The sequence below is a fragment of the Temnothorax americanus genome, unplaced genomic scaffold, assembly GCF_048541705.1.
Source record: "Temnothorax americanus isolate GAGA-0224 unplaced genomic scaffold, ASM4854170v1 Scaffold1, whole genome shotgun sequence".
Lineage (NCBI taxonomy): Eukaryota > Metazoa > Arthropoda > Insecta > Hymenoptera > Formicidae > Temnothorax > Temnothorax americanus.
This window is the reverse complement of record NW_027509230.1, coordinates 3,649,364-3,671,678: the sequence shown is the minus strand read 5'-3', so window position 1 is coordinate 3,671,678 and position 22,315 is coordinate 3,649,364. Positions and strand designations below refer to the sequence as shown.

At 36.5% G+C, this 22,315-nt stretch overlaps 3 protein-coding genes and 1 non-coding gene across 9 annotated transcripts in view; all 4 read right to left on the bottom strand.

Moving 5' to 3' along the window:
* Positions 1-3,290, bottom strand: Thrrs (threonine--tRNA ligase). 3 transcript variants are annotated; one of them, XM_077426724.1, is made up of 6 exons: positions 3,132-3,255; positions 3,001-3,037; positions 2,628-2,714; positions 797-2,352; positions 420-709; positions 1-310 (listed from the first exon to the last, which is right to left on the bottom strand). In XM_077426724.1, exons 3-6 carry the CDS (start codon positions 2,703-2,705, stop codon positions 162-164), a joined length of 2,073 nt encoding a protein of 690 aa, XP_077282850.1. In that variant the 5' UTR covers positions 2,706-2,714; positions 3,001-3,037; positions 3,132-3,255; the 3' UTR covers positions 1-161. The 3 variants fall into 3 exon arrangements, with proteins under 3 accessions (XP_077282850.1, XP_077282842.1, XP_077282839.1); XM_077426716.1 differs by lacking the exon at positions 3,001-3,037 and having other exon boundaries at positions 3,132-3,290; XM_077426713.1 differs by lacking the exon at positions 3,132-3,255 and having other exon boundaries at positions 3,001-3,084.
* Positions 3,291-3,998: 708 nt separating this feature from the next.
* On the bottom strand, positions 3,999-4,071 carry Trnar-acg (transfer RNA arginine (anticodon ACG)). The gene has a single exon. It is a non-coding gene; the product is annotated as a tRNA-Arg (tRNA).
* A 123-nt stretch (positions 4,072-4,194) lies between these two features.
* Positions 4,195-6,484, bottom strand: LOC143895127 (UPF0488 protein CG14286). The gene is made up of 2 exons (XM_077401992.1): positions 5,096-6,484; positions 4,195-4,995 (listed from the first exon to the last, which is right to left on the bottom strand). The coding sequence occupies exons 1-2, from the start codon at positions 5,114-5,116 to the stop codon at positions 4,471-4,473; spliced, it is 546 nt and encodes a 181-aa protein (XP_077258118.1). The 5' UTR covers positions 5,117-6,484; the 3' UTR covers positions 4,195-4,470.
* Positions 6,485-9,279: 2,795 nt separating this feature from the next.
* The window catches only part of Mef2 (myocyte enhancer factor 2), a 71,007-nt gene continuing 57,971 nt past the window's right edge, over positions 9,280-22,315 (bottom strand). For 2 of the 4 annotated variants that reach the window (XM_077400746.1, XM_077400736.1), the window contains exons 2-8: positions 19,408-19,524; positions 18,634-18,837; positions 17,565-17,723; positions 16,377-16,512; positions 16,033-16,286; positions 15,543-15,727; positions 9,280-14,813 (exon numbers count right to left, since the gene is read on the bottom strand). In XM_077400746.1, the coding sequence (XP_077256872.1) occupies positions 14,363-14,813; positions 15,543-15,727; positions 16,033-16,286; positions 16,377-16,512; positions 17,565-17,723; positions 18,634-18,837; positions 19,408-19,461 (1,443 nt within the window). In that variant the 5' untranslated portion in view covers positions 19,462-19,524 and the 3' untranslated portion in view covers positions 9,280-14,362. The remainder of the gene's footprint in view (positions 14,814-15,542; positions 15,728-16,032; positions 16,287-16,376; positions 16,513-17,564; positions 17,724-18,633; positions 18,838-19,407; positions 19,525-22,315) is intronic. The other 2 variants (XM_077400765.1, XM_077400756.1) reach the window with 2 other exon arrangements.

The following is a 22,315-nucleotide window of genomic DNA, read 5'->3' as shown; positions in this document are numbered from 1 at the left end:
TACAAAAAATTAAAATGTATATTTTCTTAAATACAGAAAAAATTTGGACAAAACATGGATTAAAAAATGGATCCATGTTATCGTTAAGTTTATTATTAATTTAGCAAGATGTCGTGCAATATCTAGAAATAAATAAATTTGTTTTAATAAAGATTGCTGAATTAAGATTTTAATTCGCCGCTTTGATCTCTCGTCTCTTTCAGGACTTTCAACTTCGTGATTAACTCGTCCACTGCCATTTCACCGTGAACCACGTTGTCCCTCGTTCTTATATTTACTGTCCCGGCATTACGTTCCTTCTCTCCCACAACTGTAACAAGATTCACGTTATTAGCTGTTATGGTAAAATAAACGGAGGCAGCGATACAATTCAAAATAAGATATTTCATAATTTTATTCGTCAAGAGCTTAATACGTACCGAGTATAAAGTTAAACTGTGCAAGCTGAGCATTACGAATCTTCTTGTTCAGGGTGTCACTCGGATCGGTATCGATTTCGATCATAACGCCAGCGTCCCAAAGTTTCTGTTTCACTTCGTAAGCATAGTCGTCGAATTGCGATGCTACCGGCACAACCATCGCTTGCCGCGGAGACAGCCAGTACGGCCATTTACCGCCATACGATTCAGTTAGAATTGCAATCATACGTTCTACGGAGCCAAGAATAGCTCTGTGTATGATAACCGGTCGAGTTTTTTCCCCAGCTTCGCTGCAAAATACATAATAAAAATGAATAATCCGTACTCCAACTTTTTTTTATCGAAATTTAATGAAGCTTTTTATAATGGATACTTACTTAACGTATGATAGATTGAACCTGATTGGCAACTGAAAATCTAATTGTATCGTAGCGGTCTGATGAGGCCTTTTAAGCGCGTCCATGATGGTTATGTCGATTTTAGGTCCATAAAATGCACCATCCTGAGGATTAAGGACCCACGGTTGGCCGAATGCGTTCAAGCTATCCTCCAATGCTTTCTCCGCCTCATTCCACATTGCTATGTCGCCCAAGAACTTCTCCGGTCGCGTGGACAGGCATAAATTAAACGTAAAACCAAGAACGGAATAGACGTGCCACAGAAAGTCGAGAGCGCCGCTTATCTCGTCTTTAATATGCTCTATAGAACAGAATATGTGCGCGTCGTCCTGCTGGAATCGTCTCACTCTGGTAAGGCCCGTTAACGCGCCCGACAGCTCGTTGCGGTGCAGCACGCCGAAATCCGCCAATCTGAGCGGTAGCTCGCGCCACGATCTGTTGCGAACGTCGAAAATCATGCAGTGACCTGGACAATTCATAGGCTTGAGCGCAAAAGTTTCCTTCTCCACGTCGAAAGAGAACATATTTTCCGCGTAATGCTGCCAGTGTCCCGAGGTCTGCCATAGTTTGCTGTTGTAAATGTTCGGGGTGACCACTTCCTGAAATCCTCTCTTCCTGTACTCGGAGCGAATGAATTCGACCAGGGTATTGTATATGTACGCGCCACGCGGTTGGAAGAAGCAAGAACCGGGCGAAAGTTCGTGGAAGAAATACAGCTCCTGCTCCTTTCCGATCTTCCTGTGATCCCGTTTGGCTGCCTCCTCCTGAAACTTTTCCCACTCCTTCAATTGCTTGGAATCCGGAAAGCTTATTCCGTAAACTCTCTGCAGCGATTCCGCGTTAGCGTTCCCCTCCCAGTACGTGGACGAGTTTTTCGTGATCTTCATGGCCTTGATCTTTCCCGTGTGCCTAACGTGCGGTCCCCTGCACAAGTCGATCAGCGGACCGCATCTGTAAGCCGTGGTGGTGGGCGTCCGTATTCTCTCGTTTATAATCCGCACCTTGAATTCGTTGTACTTGAACATTTCCAGGAGATCCTCCTTCGTCATCTCCAGCCGTTCGAACGGCTGTTTCTCTTTAACTATATTCTTGTACAGACCCTCCAAATATGGGAAGTCCGTGTTGGAAATGCCCTTTTCGCCCAGGTACATGTCGTAGTAAAAGCCGTTCTCGATGGGAGGACCGTAACAGAGACAGCCGCCGTAAACTCTTTCCATAGCTTCCCCGAGGACATGAGCGCTGGAATGCCAAAACACTTGCTGACCTTCCGGGTCGTCAAATTTCAGAAGTTGCAGCTTGCAATCGTATTCCAGAGGTCTGTCCAGATCCCACAATTCATTATTGACTTTTGCGATTACGGTATTATCTGCCAATCCTTGGCTAATGCTTCTCGCAACGTCGTAAGGAGTTGTGCGCCAGGACTGCGCGGGTATCTTCTTACCATCCGGCAGAGTCACGGTAATATCTGCAGGAGTTTTTGCCGCTATTGCAGTCTCGTATTCCGTTTTCAATTTATCCCATAATACGATACGTTCCTACAAAAGACAAAAAGTATAAAAATAAAAACGTTATACATATAATAAAGTGTAAAAACTAAGATACTGTAGAATATTATTATAATAATATATAAACAATACATAATAATTATTACAGAAAAGAATTTAATTTTGAATAAATTCCTGCTTAATTTTATTTTCTAACGCATCAATATGCGTAGAAAGATATTACAGCTCAAAATTTAAAATCATATTTACAGAAAACTTAATGTCGTTTAAATTTTGACGTGATAAGTGATAACCGAGTAGATTACCTGAATGTAAAAGGGCCAAGGTTTAAGCTCCGATACAGATTTCTCCACTGCGGCATACTTCTTCTTCAGTGCCTTCATTGACTTCGCCTGGAAAAGATAGTGTTCGAAATAAAAGCCGAGTCCGAGTGACGAATTGAATGACGCAAGGGATCGTCGCGTGTCAGGTGAGAGCGTACGTCAAGCGATACTTTGCGTGAAACAATGCTCGCAGGTTACGTCAGATTACAGATTCTGATGGTTGGTTACATGTTGCAAACAAAAGGTATGTTTTAACGCGACTGTATTGTTAGACGGTGGAATAACGACGCGTTTGATAGCTAACGATTGTGAGAGAGGGAGTCGAGGAGGCAGGGAAAAAAACGTCTTAACCAACCCGAACATGTGTCCACTTAGTACCGCCGTAAACGGTCCTACAAACGTAAAAACGTAAATTCGTCAGCATAGTTTAACGATACTCAAAATACGAGAGAAGCTCGAGTTTTATGTAAAGTGGGGGATTCGTGCCTTATCCTCCAAGGTCAGACTTTGCACGTCGGCTACCACGTTGTCGCCCATGTTGGAGAAGTCTCACGCTGTCCCACGCGATCCACGATCCACGCGATCAAGCTGCCGCCGCTGCCGGTCACAACTCACAGAGCAGTCAGCAGTCACAGCGAGGCGCGATCGAAGATCGAATCACAAGGAAATGGGGTTTCAGCGGAAAAAGCAACTCGGTGAGCGCTCGATGATTCTTTATTGTGATTGGTTTCTACACTTAGATCTGAGGAAGAATCAGAGACAAGAACCAATCGTATTAAAGAATCTCTCTGAGCGCTTCTTTTCCGCTGAACAGGGAAAAAGGTTTTCTTTCGACGAGTTTTGGAATGCACGGTATTGTGAGAATGAGGCCCCGCGCACAATATAGAGCACATAAATATTAAATATTAGGATATATAAATGTAGGAATATTCCTATATTTATAGTATTTTGTTCTTTTATCTCTATACGATTATACCATATTTTAGAAAGAGAAAGCAAGCTTTGACAGGTCTCTCTCTCTCTCTCTCTGACTCTCGCATTTAAGTTTCGATTTTTAAATAAGTTTTCTTTCTCTTTCTAAACCGCGCCTATATTTAAAATCATCTTAAGTCTGATTTTAGACGATCCGCGATCTTAAGATTGCACCTAAAAAGGGCTAATAAAATTACAGATCACATCTCGAGACTGTACTTCGGAGTATCTATACTTAAACACAATATTCTGACTGTGAATATTATTTGAAGAAATGTATTCGAGACACTTATTATTAATCTACAAACATTTACGTTAGACATCTTTTGCATACAGAAGTAAAACTTAAATTGTATGAAAAATTGTAATAAAAAAAAATATCGATCCTGCCAGGATTCGAACCTGGAATCTTCTGATCCGTAGTCAGACGCGTTATCCGTTGCGCCACAGGACCGCAACGGATACTTGAAATTAAAAATCATATTTTACGGAACTATTTCACCTCTACGTTCATTTATTCACACTTCTTAAAATTTTTAATTATTATAACAAAAAAATGACTACTACCAAAGAATAATCTATCTAAAATAAATTTTTAATAATCATTTCGTTCTACACACGTGAAATTTGTTATCTTGATGTTTCATAATATATTAACTAAACTTCACGAATACGCATAAATTAAAATGAGAAATCCATATGTAAATCATAATTTCGCTATAACAAATCATACTCCATACTTTACAAATAATCCTTCAACTAAAAACAAAATATATCTACATATAACTAAACTAAATCAGGATAATGTTACGCAAATAAGTTGGTACATTATACAATTGTAAAAGTTAATTTTTTATTGACACGCTTGAAAGTCAAATCGAAATGAAGTGTCAGTTCTATTACTGTCGCTAACAGCTTGCTTTGTACTTTGTAATATATTTTGCGTTCTATGATCGTCCATCTGTCTATCAGAATCTTGTGTACCACTTCCACTAGCTTTCTTGACAAATATTGACTTTTTGCTTGCCGAGGCAGCATTAGTAAACTTGACAGCCGATACGGTTCTGCTCAACTTTCGCTCGTCCTCGGCCATTTTCTCTCTGTAGTCCCCCAACGTATTCCTCATTATCTGCCTCTTTTTTATTAACGGCGCAGTGTTGCTTTTCAACGAATGTAATTGCTTGCCGAGTTCAAGCGCCTGCTTCTCCTGCAACTTGCCGGTCACCAGGCTCGCCTCTAACTGCTGTATACACCAACATAGTTCCAATTCAAAACGATCCTGCGCTTCCGGATCCAAACCGCTCGCGTTGCCGGTATCTACCGCCCTAGGAGGTATGTCTGACACGCTCTTTTTATTCCCGCTGTTCCGTTTAGAATTCTGAAATAAATGCGACAGTTATGTTTAACTGTCCTGAGTCCTAATAAATAAACATAAGTAATTGGTTTTTTTTTTCCGAAATAAAGGAAAGAGGAATTACCATTGCAGATTTCGGCGGCATTTTCACAATCAGATTTATTTTCGTCGACTTACGGCTTACGTAGTTACAAAATCACGATATACCATACGTAAATCTACCTATACGATTATAAAGTCTAAAATATGTGCGTCCACAAGTACAGTATTTAGCAACGCACAAATGTCAGGTTATGTTCAAAATGTGTTGTGGCGACGGTGCAGCCATCTCTCACACGTAGAAGGAAAACGTATGAAACTCGTTATATAGGTGACGATCGATACATCGATCGAGAGTTCGGAATTTCAAACGAGGACAAAACTTCGCGGCAAAGTGAATTTTTTTGAATTTAAAAGTTCCGCAGGGATTTTTGCTCATCTCCTTATCCAAATTATGTTCAGTATCTATAACAGCTGCAAGCTTGTGCACGCGAATTTGCGCTCATCTTTAGCCCCTTTCCCGAGAACTGAGAAAGTGAGAATAAGAACTTATCTTCCGGTTTCTGCGTAATAAGTTTCAATGAGGTTCGTGCCGATGACGACTCGTGCTGGAATGGAAAAAAATGTGATTATAAAAGCGTAAATAAACTCGTATGTCGCTACGTGCCGATCAGTCTTTAATTAAGGACGGACGTACGAAAAGTGTGAAAGTAATTTAGCGGGGGGGGGGGAGGGGAAACGCAACATGAAAAAGCGGAAATGAAATGGAAAAGACTGGATTGCGTATTACGATATACATGCGATACGAAGACGTACGGATAGTTTGCGAAAAAATTAAAAAAAGTACGACGTCCCTGACAGCGAATTGAAAAGAATCGGAATTGGCGTAAAATCTCCGAATTTTTTCAAAATTAGTCTAAAGAATTGTTTATGTGTAATTACATGTAAAAAATATGTCCATATATGTTTCCTTTCTCTTATATTATCTCTGTTATATAAGAAAAATAATAAGAATAATAAATATTGTAGTATAAATAAAGAATAATAAAAAAATTGAAAAATGATTAGAAGAATAATTTTGCATTTTTTTTACAAAAAGTAAAAGTGCGATTAGATTATATAATATTTTATATATATAATTTATATATGGGCAATTTTTTCTTTCTTTCTCTAATTCTCAATTTTTTGACAAAAAATTATCTCCAATTACTTTTTAAATCTTCTTATTAATTTTTTTGTATATACAAACAGATATTATCTAAGAGAAAGAAAGCACATATATGGACATATCTTATATGTATATAATTATCCCGGGAGATGTTAGATTTCAGAATTAAGATCGAGCTCGAAAACTTGCAAGTCAATTTAACATACTTCAAATTTCGATCAATGCGTTTACGTTTTCTTCAAATCGTATCCTGCACGTGATAAAAATTAAGAGAGTTACATGAGTAAAAAGAAAGAAAAAAAAGGAAAATTACCTTGCGAATACTTCCCGATTGGAAATTAAATATTTCTATAAACGTACAAACAAGGGAGATATATATATTTGTGCGTTTCGGTAAAAGTGGAAGAACGGTAGAAACGTATAATATACGAGACAGTGTACACAGTATAGACGACAGGGTGACATTAATTCTTCAGAATATATTTACAAGAGCAGTACAAAGAATAACTCGATATTACACATATATATTCGTTACGTAGACTAACGAGTAATAGGTATATAAGCAGGTGAACAGTTTAAATATTAATTGAGGCACGTGATAATAAGGCATTTCTACAGAGGATAGACACACGGTCGTACGCACGTAAGATAGAGCATTCTTTACTCTAAAGAAAGAAGAGATAAATAAATGAAAGAAAGAATTGACTGACCATTCCGGGCTTCGTGGCTCGTATATTTAAATTATATCTACATCTGCCTTGATTCGTGGATAAATATAAAGTTTAGAGAAGATAATGAGCAGTCCCCCCAAAATTACCAGTTTGTAATATTAAAGAAATTTTCGTAAAAATAGAACTGTTGCGCAAAAATCGAGGAACAGACATATATATCATTTAAATGTCCATCGACAATCTGTATTAATATTGACGTGCTTTATCTGTAAATTATAATAGCTGTAATATAAACAGAACGATGCAGACAACGCAGCTATAGATATTTAACAATGTTTTCTGAAGAACGTCGCAAAGACTTTTTCCACGTGTGTGTTGTGTGTGTCCGAGATAACTATTTAAATAGAACTCGCAAAGATTATGCCGAATTATTTGCAAACCACGAAAAACTATGAATTATATCTCCCTCTTACAAATGAAAAGAAAATACGCTCCTCTCAAATACAGTCAAATACGCCTATACGTATTTAAATACTCGTACATTATTAAGATAACGAGATATGTCGATTTGCAGGTTTTGTTTCAGACCTTCCCTTTGAGAGGGTCAATTGTTCTCCAATGTCTATCTTACGCGTTTACAATCGTTGCAAATTACATTAGTGGACGTCACAATGAAGATTGATATTCAGTGCAAACCAATTGTGCTACACTGAATAACATACCGACTTTTATCTTAAAGTGTATATATGTATGTGGTGTGTGTATGTGCGTGTGTATTTGTATGTATATGTATATATATATATATATATATATATATATATATATATATGTACTTTTGTATATGCGTGTGCATAGACGCGTGGTCGAGATCCCTAAAGTTTAGAACACATAGAGCTAACTGTCCGTCTGACCGTCCAAAGAAGAGAGAATTAGTCAAAGACTGAAGGACACATTATGTACAATGCGGAAGTATTTAACATAGACATTTCCGTTAAGCGGTAGAAAAAGAAAACGGAAGAGAAAATTCTGTATGTCTTAATTTGCCCGCTCGTTATTGGAGCGACGACATCTGGTCTCCGATTTGTAACAGGTATATAAAATATCATCACATCGCGCGGTCCAGATTTAAGTACAAGATATATAATCCATATATAGATTACATACTTAAGGTAAAAAGGAAAGGGCGTTGATGCGATGGGCAGCTATTTATAGACTGTGAATTCGGAAAAAAAGAGAACGCTAATATATATCTTATTCTTTCCATCACTGTGAACACATATATCTTCACAGAATTCTAGGAACAACATCCTGAAACTGTGTGTAGCTCGTATCCCTTCGTGTTTCAAAGTGTATTTTAGCGTAACGCGTAATCACATACATACGACATCGAGCCGCTCGCAAGAAATTTGGTTCTTTTGCAATCGCGCAAAGTGTTGTGTGATTACTCCTTAAGATATAATTATCTATATGAGAGAAGAAGATTCGTTACGCATTAAGCATTTCAAAATTCTTTCTTATCATCGCGCTTTCCGAGAGACACAGGTCCACAGTTAACTGAATTGTCGTAGAGACGTCAGCGTTACAAAAATATCGCATCTCACAAGGATTTACACAAGAAAAATGTATATTAAAAATATATTACATCCTCGAGAGAGAATTGCGCGTAAACGAATAAAGATATTATAATATACGCGTATAATGTACACAATTGTCTCGATGAAACAATGATACTAAAAGTTCAAGAAAAAATAATGAGTAAATAGAAATTTGTTTTTCAATGGCAAGATATATGTATTAAAAGTTACATTTTTTTCAATAAATTTGAACGCCAGTGCATCAAGATGCTGGATATGGCATATATACTATTAACCGTCATGTAATATTGGCTATTGACTTTATATAATTATTTCTTACATATTTTTCCTGCATAAATGTGTTAAATATTTCGATTACTATTTATAGAAGTAGAGTTGCCTGCTATAGTTTTTATGCATAATGAAGTTGGTTTCAGTAAGCAACTCGACGTGTGTCGTGAGATTTTAGAAAACGCAATGAGATTGATATAACGTAGATTGGATTCTCACGTGTTAACATTACAGTTACCTAATAAAAATACAGTTTAAAGATGGGCATTATTAACAAGCAACAAAACACGTTTTCTATGATAACAAACTTATCGAGCCGGTAAGTAATGTTTTACATATCAAATTAGAAAAGATCGCAAATCGTCGCGAAGTAATACACAGCGAAAGCATGCGAGCAACATGATGAATTCGCAAAATAATTTCAGATTTCCGATTCTCAAGTACAAATAATGTTAATATACAAAAATGAGAGAACGCACTACACGTACAAGTCAACAATGAGAGTTGAGCGTTGAGAAAAGCTACAGGTGGATGGAATAATGCCAAAATAAAATACTGCCAAATGTAAAAACCAAGTAAAATGTATTCTATGGGCAACATCGTAATAATCATATCATTATGCTGATACACTGAAATATAACCACAATGTGTATGTGTTTACAATGTTGTATGTATGTGTGTGATGTACACAGAGCGTTATCAAATAATCATTATTTATCACTAACTCTGACAATGATTATACTGACCAATAATAGGCAATATGGTAGCATGGTCATATACAGATCAGTAATAATAACGTATAACAATAACTGGGTAATGTCGAGCACCAAAGGTATAACGTACAAACAAAGGGGCTTTGTAATTCCGTGTCCGTAGCGTATTTACGCCATCTCCATGAGCGCACAAACCGAGTTCAACGGGTTCGTGTACTCAAGTACTATTGCGTGTGGCATTGAATGTGCATAAGAGAATAAAGTTATGTCTTTAAGATTTTAGCACATAAAATTTCTCAATGGCTTCGTACTTACGTAACAAACTTGGCAAACATTATAATTATTATTACAAACATAAACCGAGTCTTTGTCTTCAACATTGTAAGTATTTCTTTTTCCTTCCTCAAATATATTCTCCTATGATATTACTACTTAAAACGTAAAATCGGTATTCCCTTAATTAGTCAGTTATGATGGCACTATATGAATTACTTTCCTTTATTCTCGCAATTATCAGCTAACGTAACGCACGACTATAATATTGTATGTTATTACTATTACACATTATTATAATAACTTTTATACATATATATCCACATATGCATACATCCGGCTGTGTATGCATGATGCAAATCTTAAGTGTGTATGTCTGTGTGGGTGTGTGTGCGTGTGTCTGTGTATACATACTGTTCTATTTAAAATTTATACATTGTACAATGTAACTGTATCTCGAAATTAACTGTAACAGTATGATACGCAATTTGAGGAATTGTTAAACAACCTCCCCTTTAAACTGTATTATACAAATACGTGTATAACTACATAATAATGTTTAAAGTATGCCCCCCCCCCGTCATACACTTCATCTGTTCACAGAGTGCATTTCAAAACTAAGCGGAAAACTCAATAATATGATAACTATATGTTAAAAAATATATGAAGGATCTTATAACTTTTGGTGTGATTGTGTACGTATCAAACAGGTCATACCGTTTTCAGTTTCAAAATGCACAGATACAGATAGTAACAGTAAAATGACGATATTCTTATGACGTTTAAAAATGTGATGCTACTTGGCTTTACAGATATGTCCAGTACTTAAATCTGTATTTAAACTTAATTGTGTGTGTGTATATATATATATATATATATATATATATATATATATATATACATTTATTTATTTATATTTGTGGTGACAACAGTTGTGGCTAGTACATATACATTGTATTTTATTTTGCTACATTGTTACAGTGATCTGGTACTTGTGCCGTGCATTGCAATTCGATTATTTGCGAACATTGCCTAAAGCCTATAATGGCCTCTTTTCCAAACAATCTTAGTTTATGCAATATAAAATGTCTAACCATCCGTAGACTTCATTTTATCTTACGCGTATGGCTCTTCTAACGATGGTCCATTTCGTTCACAGCGTTTCCAACAATTTCAATAGTCTCTGAGTTTTTAACTACAATAATTATCATTACTTTTACGTATTGAATATCTGTTGAAATCTTGAGGCACAACTGTATGATCGTAATTCACGGCAAGTAACCAAAGAGTATTTAGAATACACAATGAATATTTTTTTAAACGCAATATATATTTTAAACGTAATATATATCACACAATTTAGCAGTAATTTTAAGAAAAGAAACTTACGCAGAAGAATACAGCTTCAGTCACCGGGATATGAAAGTCTTCCAAAATTGATAATGTCTCTTCTCCGTATTATTATTTCAAATAATATTTCAAAATTAAAATGTTTCTCAATATTTGCAGTTAAACACGTGAAAATTGCAAGGTACGAACTTGATTCTATTCTGCGACGTTGACAACAATGTAATCTTCGTCATAAGTTGTGCCGATCAAGACGAATACATCTTTAATTACATCAACTTATTTTTGCTCACAGATATAACTTACATCGTACTTCATATTAAAAATATACATTGAAGTGTACGTACATGTACTTAACGTACATTTAACAAATTGCCTACTCTTATGGATTTTGTTATGCATTATCGTACTGTATGTTATGGTAAAATAGATCAGATAGTACATATAAACCTTGCATATAAAGTACTGCTCATGCTTTTCACATCACACTGTGACTGTTATAGAAGTGTCGATGTCGGAACACTCAAAATGATTTTAGATGGACTTATTATGCAGAAGAATCATGTTAGTTTCGATATCACAATAGGGCATTTCAGAGAAAGAATTAACAAGTTTTGGGTTCATTAATACTCGTTAAGATTAAATTTAAATTATATCCTGTGTGTAAGATAAATATATGTAAGGAATTTTAACTTCCGATATTATATCCAATGTAACAACGCCGAGATAGAATTAACGATTTAACGTTTTTTACTTTACGTCCAAAGTCACGAAAAAGTCACAATAGAGAATATCATATTGTCGGTAAAACAACGTTGCCTTCGATTTTATTCATGTTCCTTTTTAATGTACCGATCAAATGCATTTAAACGTAAAACAAAATTTCAAAATATAAATCCATTTGGAAACATTTATACCTGCGAGCCAGGCATATACAATCATCCTTCGTAATATATGAATAGAATATATATATTACAATTAAATATCAATTAAATATAATAAATTTCGTGTCAATAGGAAAAAGTTTAATAACTAGTGGAGACATATATATCTTTAATACATTAAAGTTTACTTCTTCGTTATGAAAAATAACAATTTCTTTATATTTTTTTGTTTGATAAAAAAGTGTGTTGGCTAAGAGATTGCACTTTGTGATCATCTTAAAAATTCGTGATTAAGATTAATGACTATACGCATTACGCTTTCATATTCCACATACCGATTGTTCGTACAGTCATATGAAACATTTCTAATATGCGTTAATAAAGAAAATGAATATCGAGGGTCATACCTCATCGTACAACCTTCGATTACAATAAAGGTTGCCTTCCCACGCTATTTGTCAAAAAGTCACATTATAAAGCTTACAACATCATATATCGTTTCTCGAATATACATATATATATTCGCTTAAGTAGCTTATTATTTTCAAGACTTTATTAACAAATTGTACTGCATATACGATTTGGGAAAGCATCCTAACAGGAGGGCCACAAATGGTGCCAGGCACTATTCATTCATATACCTGCGTATTCCATTAGTATGTTAATTACAATAATTTATCAAATACAGTTCTCGAGAACGATTCTCACCAGGATACATCCTGAGATTGTAAAACATACATTGAAACCATCTTGACACATTTTCATCTTACTGATTTCAGGAAGAAGGTAAATTCTACATCGTTATACAATTGCAACCCTGTTTTGCCAAATATCGTTTAGATTTACTTTTACGTGATTGTTGGCCGAGAAGGTCGCGCGTTTCTGATATCGAAAAGGATAAACGTCTCTTCTATATATAATTTCTTATATATCACAGAATGGATCTCTGCGACAAAAGATTTCTTAGATATTCTCACCTTAAGAGAACAAACCATTTTCGTTTTCTATATGTAGAATTATATCATTATCAATCCTTCTGGAAGTTTTTGTATTAAAAAGAACTACAGATTAAGATACATAAAATTGATCATGGTTGGCAAATATAATGAAGTGTATTTAGAAATATAATTTTGGTTTCTTTAAAAATTTACGATTAAAGTTATTAACATTAATATCACTCAATCCTTCTTATCGTAAGTTTTATTTAATCACATTTTTACTATACGGCATATACCTGTAGTATATAAACTCTCGTTACATATTTTTAGGCTTCAAGGGTTGCAAAGTTTTCAAGTTTTTTTCCTCCATAATCTTTATACAAATGTGCAAAATACTTGTGGAAAATGTATATAACGTGTATATATATATATGTATGTATATATCTATACGCGCGCTGTGTGTATATCTTTTTTTTTATTAATCAACACTATATAATATGCCTATCTATTGTATTACCTCATAACTCAATATATTAATTTCGAATCTTGTTCTATAGAATATCATGAAAAGTTTGAGTACAGCAGCCGATTTCCGCATGTTCGGGAACCATAGACCGTTAATAAACTCACGTTAACAGTAAAATTAGTTGGTTAATTCAAGAATATAAAAAATCTTAATGTACAAAGTAAAATATAAAATTTCCTCTCGATATAAATTCTGTGACAAGAAAACCGCAATTAATAGTTTTCCGCGAACAATCAAGTTGCCCATAAATGAATGGCTGTTGCATGGAATACGATGTCTGCGAAGCGCAATGGCAATGTTTCCGAACAAAGCATATTTTTGCAGCGCAAGATTGTATTAACGGGTTATGGCGTAATTCTGACTACTATACCATACAAAACAACAACGAATTGCGATGGTAAGTTCTGGTCTTTATAAATCTTACACTATGTGTAGATTTCCTCACAAGCTCATTTAGATTCAGTATTACACTTTCAGAAATTTCACAATTTGGGTACTGCGTATTTGGGTATTCCCTAACATACTGTTTCCCTTCGCATAAATTTTCGTACGATAAGCATCGATGACACAATGCCATATCGCGAAAGTTATTACGAATTTTATGACATATATACAAACAACACTTCATATTATATACATGAAAATATATATATGTATATCTATCATATATATAATATATATATATATAAAGTTTCAACATTATGGCACCGTATTTTCTTTTTTTTTTTCTTCAAATAAATGTATATTCTGTATTCAGCTTCAAAATATAAACAGATTTTTCCACTCCGCTAGCTACGGCGGAAGCGTACCCATTCCCGTAGCCATCGTTATCGCGATAGTACGAAGTACGCGTCTCAAAGACGTTTAAAAGGAGTTTGTTTAATTATACTGGAACTCACAAGCACTATATGCCGTTGTACGTCGAGGAGGTATCAAACAACTGATGAGTGCAACAATTTAATCGACATTAAGTCGCCCAACCTTCCGTGATTCTCGAGCGTTTCATGAGCGGCCCGTTCTCATAGTCTGAACTGTTTCCTCCGTTCCCGCCACCGCTAGAATGGTTCGTTCTGATATCACCGACCGCACCACTTCCAGGCGACGGTAGATTTGTCGGTGTTATACTACCCGAATGGGACGGAGGTGGATTACTACTCGGTCTGCTCGATACTAAGTTTAGTGTCTGAGGCCCCGGATGAGACACGTGATGTGGCGGTGGGGCACCGGTACTGGACGATGGACCGACATTCAAGTTTGTGTGGTGTAGATTGCTGGCGTTGCTGGGTCCACCATTGGACCCACTGTTACCGCCGTGCGGGTCTCTGGGTGGACTTATCGGTTCACTTTTTATCTTTACAGGTAAAGGCGACGTAGATGGTGGCGGTGTACTGCTCGATACAGCTAGGTGAGGAAGACCACTGCAATATCGAAAAAGTTTCGTGATACTACGAGGGAAAAAATTTTATGTAAACAGTTAGAAAACTCAAAAAGAAAATATGTTCTTGTGTGAATATGTTTTTATCGAGTCTAGCGTAGCGAGAAGCTATATAATTTTTCATCCCAACCCTATACATATATGAGAACGTGCAATCATGCATGAATGAAAGTTAATAAAATCATGATACGAATCATGAGAATGTACTTTTAATAAATGTATCGCCCCATAAGAGTGTGTGACTCAACTACGCAAACAATCTGTAGATGAAAATGAAGAACACTCCAACATTCCATAATTTAATGACATGCGAAACACTATTGCAACAGAAAAAAAACTATAACGCTCCAGTGGTCGATATATTACGTTACAGCTACCCAGCGACAGGTTTCGTGCGAATTATTCCATTAAGTAATATCCATATGGAGAATTAATTTAAAAAGAGACAAGTGAAGAGAAAAAAAACAGGAAAAAATAACTACGAGAATGAGAATAACGAGAAGGTAGAAACTAATTGAAACTTATGTACGTTGAATTCGAATTTTTATTAAAATGTGTGTAATATTCTATTTACGTGTACTCAATTTTTTAATCCGATTAGAACCGAAAATGTATCATCTGTTATCTAATGTGAATAAAATAACTAAAAATATGTCATACCAACTGGACATATAGCTTTCTTTCACAACAATAATTATGAAATATGATTTACCTGATGCTGGACATGGTGGCTGCCGAATATAAGTCATCAACAACGTACCTCTGATGAGTGGGCCATGCAAGGCCCCCGAGATCCGAGGAGTAATCTGTTGGTCCAAAACTAGAGTATCCGGCTGGTACTGTTGGTGTTTGTAACGCTACTACAGGTGTATTCAATGCAGACTGCGTATGGGCATTCTGAAAGCATAAATGCACAACATATTGTAAATTTCCTAATGCTTTTATCAAATACACAATATAAGATTTAGCAATTGATAAAGAATTTTTTCTCTGATGGTCAAAATATTTTTAGTAGAAAGAAAGAGCTTATTTTCTTAATTCGGAATCCAATTTTTAGCTTTACACCTTATGTTTTAAAATTATTGTAAATTATACAAGCTTTAATTCACGAATGTGAGAAATTCAGAAGAGTCATTATAAAACAAAGGACAAATTTTTTGTTCATAACACCCATTTAAAGTTAACAATGATGAGACAATTACATCATAATTAGTGTCTTCAGAGAGAGATTGCGCGAGTGGTGTTGGTATAACCACTCGAAGGTTAGCCCTGTGAGGATGAGGCGGTGGCGGAGGCGGAGGTTGCGGCGAATGCCTAGACGGATTGCTGCCTTTATTTGCACTACCTCCACCAACACCGAGTGCAGGCGAAGGTCCTGGACTAGGTGAACCACCCAATGGTGACGCTGATGGTGGGTAGCCATTGCTCATTTCCAACATTCCTCCCGGGGGATACACTAGAACGAATAATTTAACAAGTTAGACGCAAATTTCTTGAAAATATCGGGAATTTGCTGTTTCAGTCTTCTGTTACTAATTAAAGCTACCTGAATCCGTCTCAGACGATGATGGACGTGGAGAAATGCTGGTATGTGCCATCTGTGGACTAGATCCAAGAAGAGATTCGCCGTAACTGTTCACTGGTACAGATACCGGTAGCGTATAATTCGATTGTCCCATTGTCTGCAATCATAACAGACACAATGCAAATTAATAATATCTGTAGTGTATATATATATATATATATATATATATATATATATATATATATAAGCGTTGCGCCGAGCAGTTCATAGCAAATTTGCAATTTGCTATTGTTCTGTCTTAACTTTGTGTAATATAATGACGCGTGTTGTATAATGACACACTCATATCTGATTCTTTTCATACATACACAGCGAAAATAGTATTATAAAAACAACTGGATAAACAATTTTAATAAAATAAATACATAAAATAAATTTCTTATAGAAATTCAGATTCTTTACTGTTTTTTATTCAAACAAAAATTAATTCTATTTAATTATCCTCATTTTAAATCAATTATTAAAATATAATCAATTCTTGCCAATAAATTATGAATCGCGTGTAATATATTAATTTTAAATATTGCACACATAATGATAAATATATAATAAAAAATAATAATATATAAAATATTATCGTTGTAATATGTGTAATTTTATAATCTATACACATATCTCGTATGTATTTTAAAATAATAAAATATTTAACAATTGCATTTGTTGCAAAAACATTGTCGCAAAATCAGGAAAAAATCGCGTACGTTTTCTATAGAAAAATAAACACAAAAATAATTGCAAACCACATTTAAAAAAATTGATCTGTGCGTTATATATGATAAAATAGCTCGTACAATAACATTTTGAATAAAATATATTTAAATATTATTTTAACAGAAATAAATTTAAGATGTTAAATTGTTTGTCTAGTCTCCATATAAATAAAATTAAGTGACAGACAGTACTGAGTTCGAAACTACTTTTGATAAGATACTTTGAGAAATTCGACGTCTTGGAAATCATATAACTTATAAAATCCTATATTCGTATTCCGTAAAAATTATAAAGATTTCAGACAAGCAAGTTAATTGGCAGCAAGCGCTTTGCATAAATCTAAATAATAAGCGTAATAAAAAAGAAACTGTAACTTTTTTTGCGTAAACATAAGCTCGACCCGATGCAATTGACATTTAACTTGATTTGAATAATTACCCTGCTGCCATTGTGCTGATGCCTCTGCATCATCATCTGAAATTCCTCGTCGATCTTCGTGTATTTGGCCTCGGTGCGCGGGGTAAGATTGTATTCGATCGCGTCCGGTTCCGGGCTCTCTGGAGACATGGCACCCTTATGCTCCTTCTTGTTGAGCGCCTGCAAGTGTCAGCAGACAGGTTCACGTGACCACACCGCCCGAGGGCACTCAACCTTCACATGCACGTTAATTTAACACCAAGACGCGCGGCGCTTCTCTTATCCTACCCGGTTTACTCTCGCAATTACGCTCGCGTAGGAAAGGAAAAAGGGATCGCCGCGTCGGCGTCGCTCCCATCGTGAAATGAAACCGTGTCCCGCGATAGATGGGTATCGACATAAAACCGTCGATTTTATATTCTTTACAAATAAAAAGGAAATCTGTGCAAAGAACGCAAGTCATTGTTCTAAAACTTTCCGTTCATCGTAAAACAGCGACACGCATTTGTATGTGTGAGTAAACGTGTCGGGATGTAGATATACGCGTTGTTTTTGAGAATATTATTTCTTTTTTATAAAGTTCTTTCAAAATCGACGATTATAAATGTCGTGACATCTGACCGATTAATTAAGCGACAGATTGAAATTCTATTAAACCAAGGATCGCCCGGATCACATCTGAAAACTGGCCCTGCTATTCCCTCGTACCCGCTCGTACCCCTGAAAGAGAACCCTTTAACACCTAATCGCGGTGCGAAAGAAAATCTATCCGTGTTCTAACGTTAAAACAGTCGAGGATCCTTTCCGTTCCGGTTTTTGTCATTTGCGATTCCTAGTGAGCTTCTTCGATACACCCTGTATATTCGACACACCGCTGTCTTGACCTTGGCATATATTGCATATATACATATTCAGAAACGTGTGTAATATATATATATATATATATATATATATAATTATATATATTCCTTTCTTCCATCGGGAGAGAAAAAGAGAGAGTTTAACGAAAAATCAGCGACGACGTCAATACTTCGATCCTTGGCGCGTCCTCGTTCATCCTGAGAATCGGTGGCGGATAAATGGGACTCACCTCGATAATATTCTTGTTGGTGAGGGACTCGTGGGGTTCGTTGTACTCGGTGTACTTGAGGAGAACCTTGTCCATGTCGGTGCTCGCATACTGGTACAGCTTGTTGCTCGAACTGAAGATAATCAGCGCGATCTCGCAGTCGCACAGTACCGACAGTTCGTACGCCTTCTTCATCACGCCGAATTTCCGCTTGTTAAAGGTCACCTGTCGCATATAAAAGCAGAGGGGGGGGGGGTTTGCATCGAAGGTGAACGTCAGCGGGGTTTCTCGAGCCATTAAGACTGCTAAAAAGTTGCAGGCACAGCCGACGCAAATATTAATTCGTCGAATTGTTAATTACCCGATCAATAACGTTACGTAAGATCGCATCAATAATAATTAGCAGGTCCAATCTTTTTATACGCGTTCTTACGCGTTTCTTTCTCCTTGCTCCTCATCTCGCGAGCGTAGATTTATTTTAAAGAAAAAAATGTATCTCTAGAGCCGTGTTTACCCGAGAAACGATTACATTAATTATGCATCATTCTATATTTTACATAAAGAGGCAAAAAATAGAATTAAAACGTCTATTTAAAATATCGACTTGTAAATCCTTTCGTTATTTTTTTGCAAGAATGTAAGACGGAAACGGATCTCTGCTGCCGTGCGTACGCTTTAATTTTCCTGGTTGTTACAACTCCCGAAAATATGTACCAATTGCAATTAGCGGCGCCAAATCGCTACATAAAGGAACGTCGTCTGCCTTGTTTGACCGGAATAGGTACTTGTAATTACCTGACGATTCCGTTCGTCCGTGATACGTGAAATCTGAATCTTCTTTCGACCCATTGTTGCACCACGTCTTGAATAAGAGGCAAGTCTTCGAAATCAATGGATGGAATATTAAGAACACTGCAACACACAAAAAGAAAATATTTTTACTCCGTTGGAAATTAAAATTATATTTTACGATACATTACTAAACAGTGTAAAAAACTCGTGAGAGTATTTATATGTAAAAACATCGAAGTTGTCCTTTTCCCGCTGCTAAAGCGAATATTAAAGAGATTAGAAAATCAGTACGTAAATATTTATACTTGTATCTTGTAGAATACAAGTCGCCGAGTATTTTTAATTCGGGAAAAATATTTTTTGCGAGAATTTTAAACAAGAAAAAAATAGAAAAAGTTACCGAGCAGCGGAGAGGGACGTTTCGCTTTGAATCGAAACGAATCCCGTCGCTCGGGTTTGCTCCTCGGGATGCTACACGGGAAAAGGCTAGCAGCGATAAACAAGCGCGACAGTTCGCGCGGAGAGCGACAGAACTGGACCGCGCTTTAAAACCTAATATTCAATGGAAACTCGCGCGCGTGTCACTTTCATGTATCGATTACGATTGCCGTGCGTACGAACAAGTTCGCAAAGCGCCGGCTGGCGTGCGTGCTGGCTGCAGAGAGCCCACGGACCGGCAAACAAAGTGTCGAATCGTTTACCACCAACGAGATTGTGGCTTTCAAACGGAATAAAAGGGAACGATGTCGTGCGCGACGTTGTTATATGGGCAGAGAAGGTGTTTTTCAATTGCAATTGATAATTGAGCTACCGCAAAGCGACGAGCTAATATAACGGAATTTTTTAACCATAAGATAAAACGCACGTCTATTCTGCAGCAGGTATTCTTAAAAAAAAGGGGAAAAAGGAATATTTATCTCATTGTCAGTTCTCGAAAAAATCTGTCGCGGACAAATCACAATTCCAGGTAGCGTTACTGATGACTTATCGTTAGCGAAACGACAATCGTATAAATAAGGTAACCAAAGCGATCAAAAGTGATTATTGCGATTTAAAAAAATCAAATGTTTGGCATCCAGTGGTTTTTTTTTTTTTTAATTATCTTATACAGAATTACTTAAATTCGAAAAATTTGCAAATTGTTTTGAAATATATAGTTTCTTTTTTCGAGTAGTTCAGTCTTACTCCTCTCAGCTTTTTGCATTCAACTTCATTCGCTGTTATTAACGTAATATCTTTGATCGACTCTAGCTTATGCTGTTTATTTATTGCGTCAATATAAACTGTTTCATAATGCGCTGTGTCCGCGCATTATTTTTTTAATAGTTAAATATCAGATATACCTACTCATCCGAGTCATCAATTTTACGCTCTTATAAATGTTGCTCATTCTCCGCTTTACAAAATGCCGAGCTGTCAATCGTATCCATTCTTAATGCGTTATCCAAAAGAAGATTTGTCATTATTATTGCAAAACAATTCTAAAAACGCGCAACGACAGACGATATAACGAGAGACGGACGGTAACAAATTAATCGCCCCGCGATATTAGCCGCAATACACTATAAATACGGAACTATTACGGTACGGCGTAGAATTAGCCACAAACGCGACCGAATTAAACTGTTTCGGGCCCACAAATAAGTTCGTCGGTGTCAAGAGAGAGGGGGACTAATTTAAGCCGATGGGTGTGTTTTTACGGGCGAAAAATAAGCTCTGGGTCAACGGATTTTGCATCGCGATAACAAATCTTTAACTTCGCGCAACATCAAGCTTTTCTTGCGTAGCGCGTGTCTTCCAATTAACTCGAGACTCCTATAAAACGCAACTACGCACAAAAGAATAAAAAGAAAATAAAGGACGAAAGGGGGATTTATCAGAACTTTTCAACGAAATCCGTAAAATTTTACACAAACGACTTGTAAAATTTAAAAGTCCCGTTAATCGTTTACCTTACTAACCCGAGATAACTCGTTTTGCAGAGAGATACCCATATAAAAAATATTATTCCGAGATAACAAGATAACTGAACTTTTTCCAGTAACTAAACAACAGAAGATATACAGCGTGTTCAAAAAGAAAATGTTAAGGCACGTATATTTGTTTGTAAAATCTGACGCCAGGTTCTCTTCAGCGAACGCACCAAAAAATGTTTGTCACAACTTGCCAAATTTTGGAATTCACTTCAAAATCCATTTGACAATGAGATAAATAATAACGTTATTTGTTCGCTCATTCTGAAGATTAAATTATTGAAAGCCTGCCGTTTTCGCCGACTTATAGCTCGAGGACTATCAGAGTTTCGACATCTTTGTTAAGAAATAAGAAAATATTGACATTTTTGAAAGTAATTGCAATTTTTTGTAGTAAAAAAATTGTAGAAGAAACATATCATTGAAGATTTCCTTTTTCGCGATCACTATTACGAACTGTCGAAAGACGGAGCTTGGAGCAGCGAGGAATTCGAGAGCGGCATCGAGATGCTGAAAGGATCGCGGCGGCGCGAGAGAAACATTCCGGCGGAGAGACGTAGCGGCAGCAACGAAAACTCAACCGCGCTAATCGCCGAGAGGACGATGATTCATCGTGCGTTAATAATTCAAATGGCTTTCCAACCGCGCGCGAACGCGTGATCCAAAACGTGGGCAAACGCTACGATTCACGTCGACAATTTCATTATCGGTGATTGGCATCATCGCGGGTGATTCCCCGACGTTCGTTCACCTTCAGTGATTTTTCGCGCGTTTCATCTTCGCGCTGGGACAACGCGAGGAACGCACGTCCAGCTGCTTGGCGTCTTTCCGGTAAAAAAAAAAGGAGGAAACTGGACCCTACGGCGCTCGCTTTGTTCCTTCGAGTGCATTTAGTGCGCGAATGCGGTTTAGAAATGGACGCGCGCCAGTATTACGCG

What these genes read in the sequence shown, in the direction of transcription:
- Thrrs (XM_077426713.1), bottom strand. Translation starts at nt 3,069, where the DNA reads ATGCTGACGAATTTACGTTTTTACGTTTGTAGGACCGTTTACGGCGGT. An exon ending in CTTGGCCCTTTTACATTCAG is followed by an intron (nt 2,353 to 2,627) that starts GTAATCTACTCG and finishes TGTCTTTTGTAG; the next exon opens with GAACGTATCGTATTATGGGA. An exon ending in ACAGTTTAACTTTATACTCG is followed by an intron (nt 311 to 419) that starts GTACGTATTAAG and finishes ATCTTGTTACAG; the next exon opens with TTGTGGGAGAGAAGGAACGT.
- LOC143895127 (XM_077401992.1), bottom strand. Translation starts at nt 5,116, where the DNA reads ATGCCGCCGAAATCTGCAATG. An exon ending in TGCCGCCGAAATCTGCAATG is followed by an intron (nt 4,996 to 5,095) that starts GTAATTCCTCTT and finishes CATTTATTTCAG; the next exon opens with AATTCTAAACGGAACAGCGG.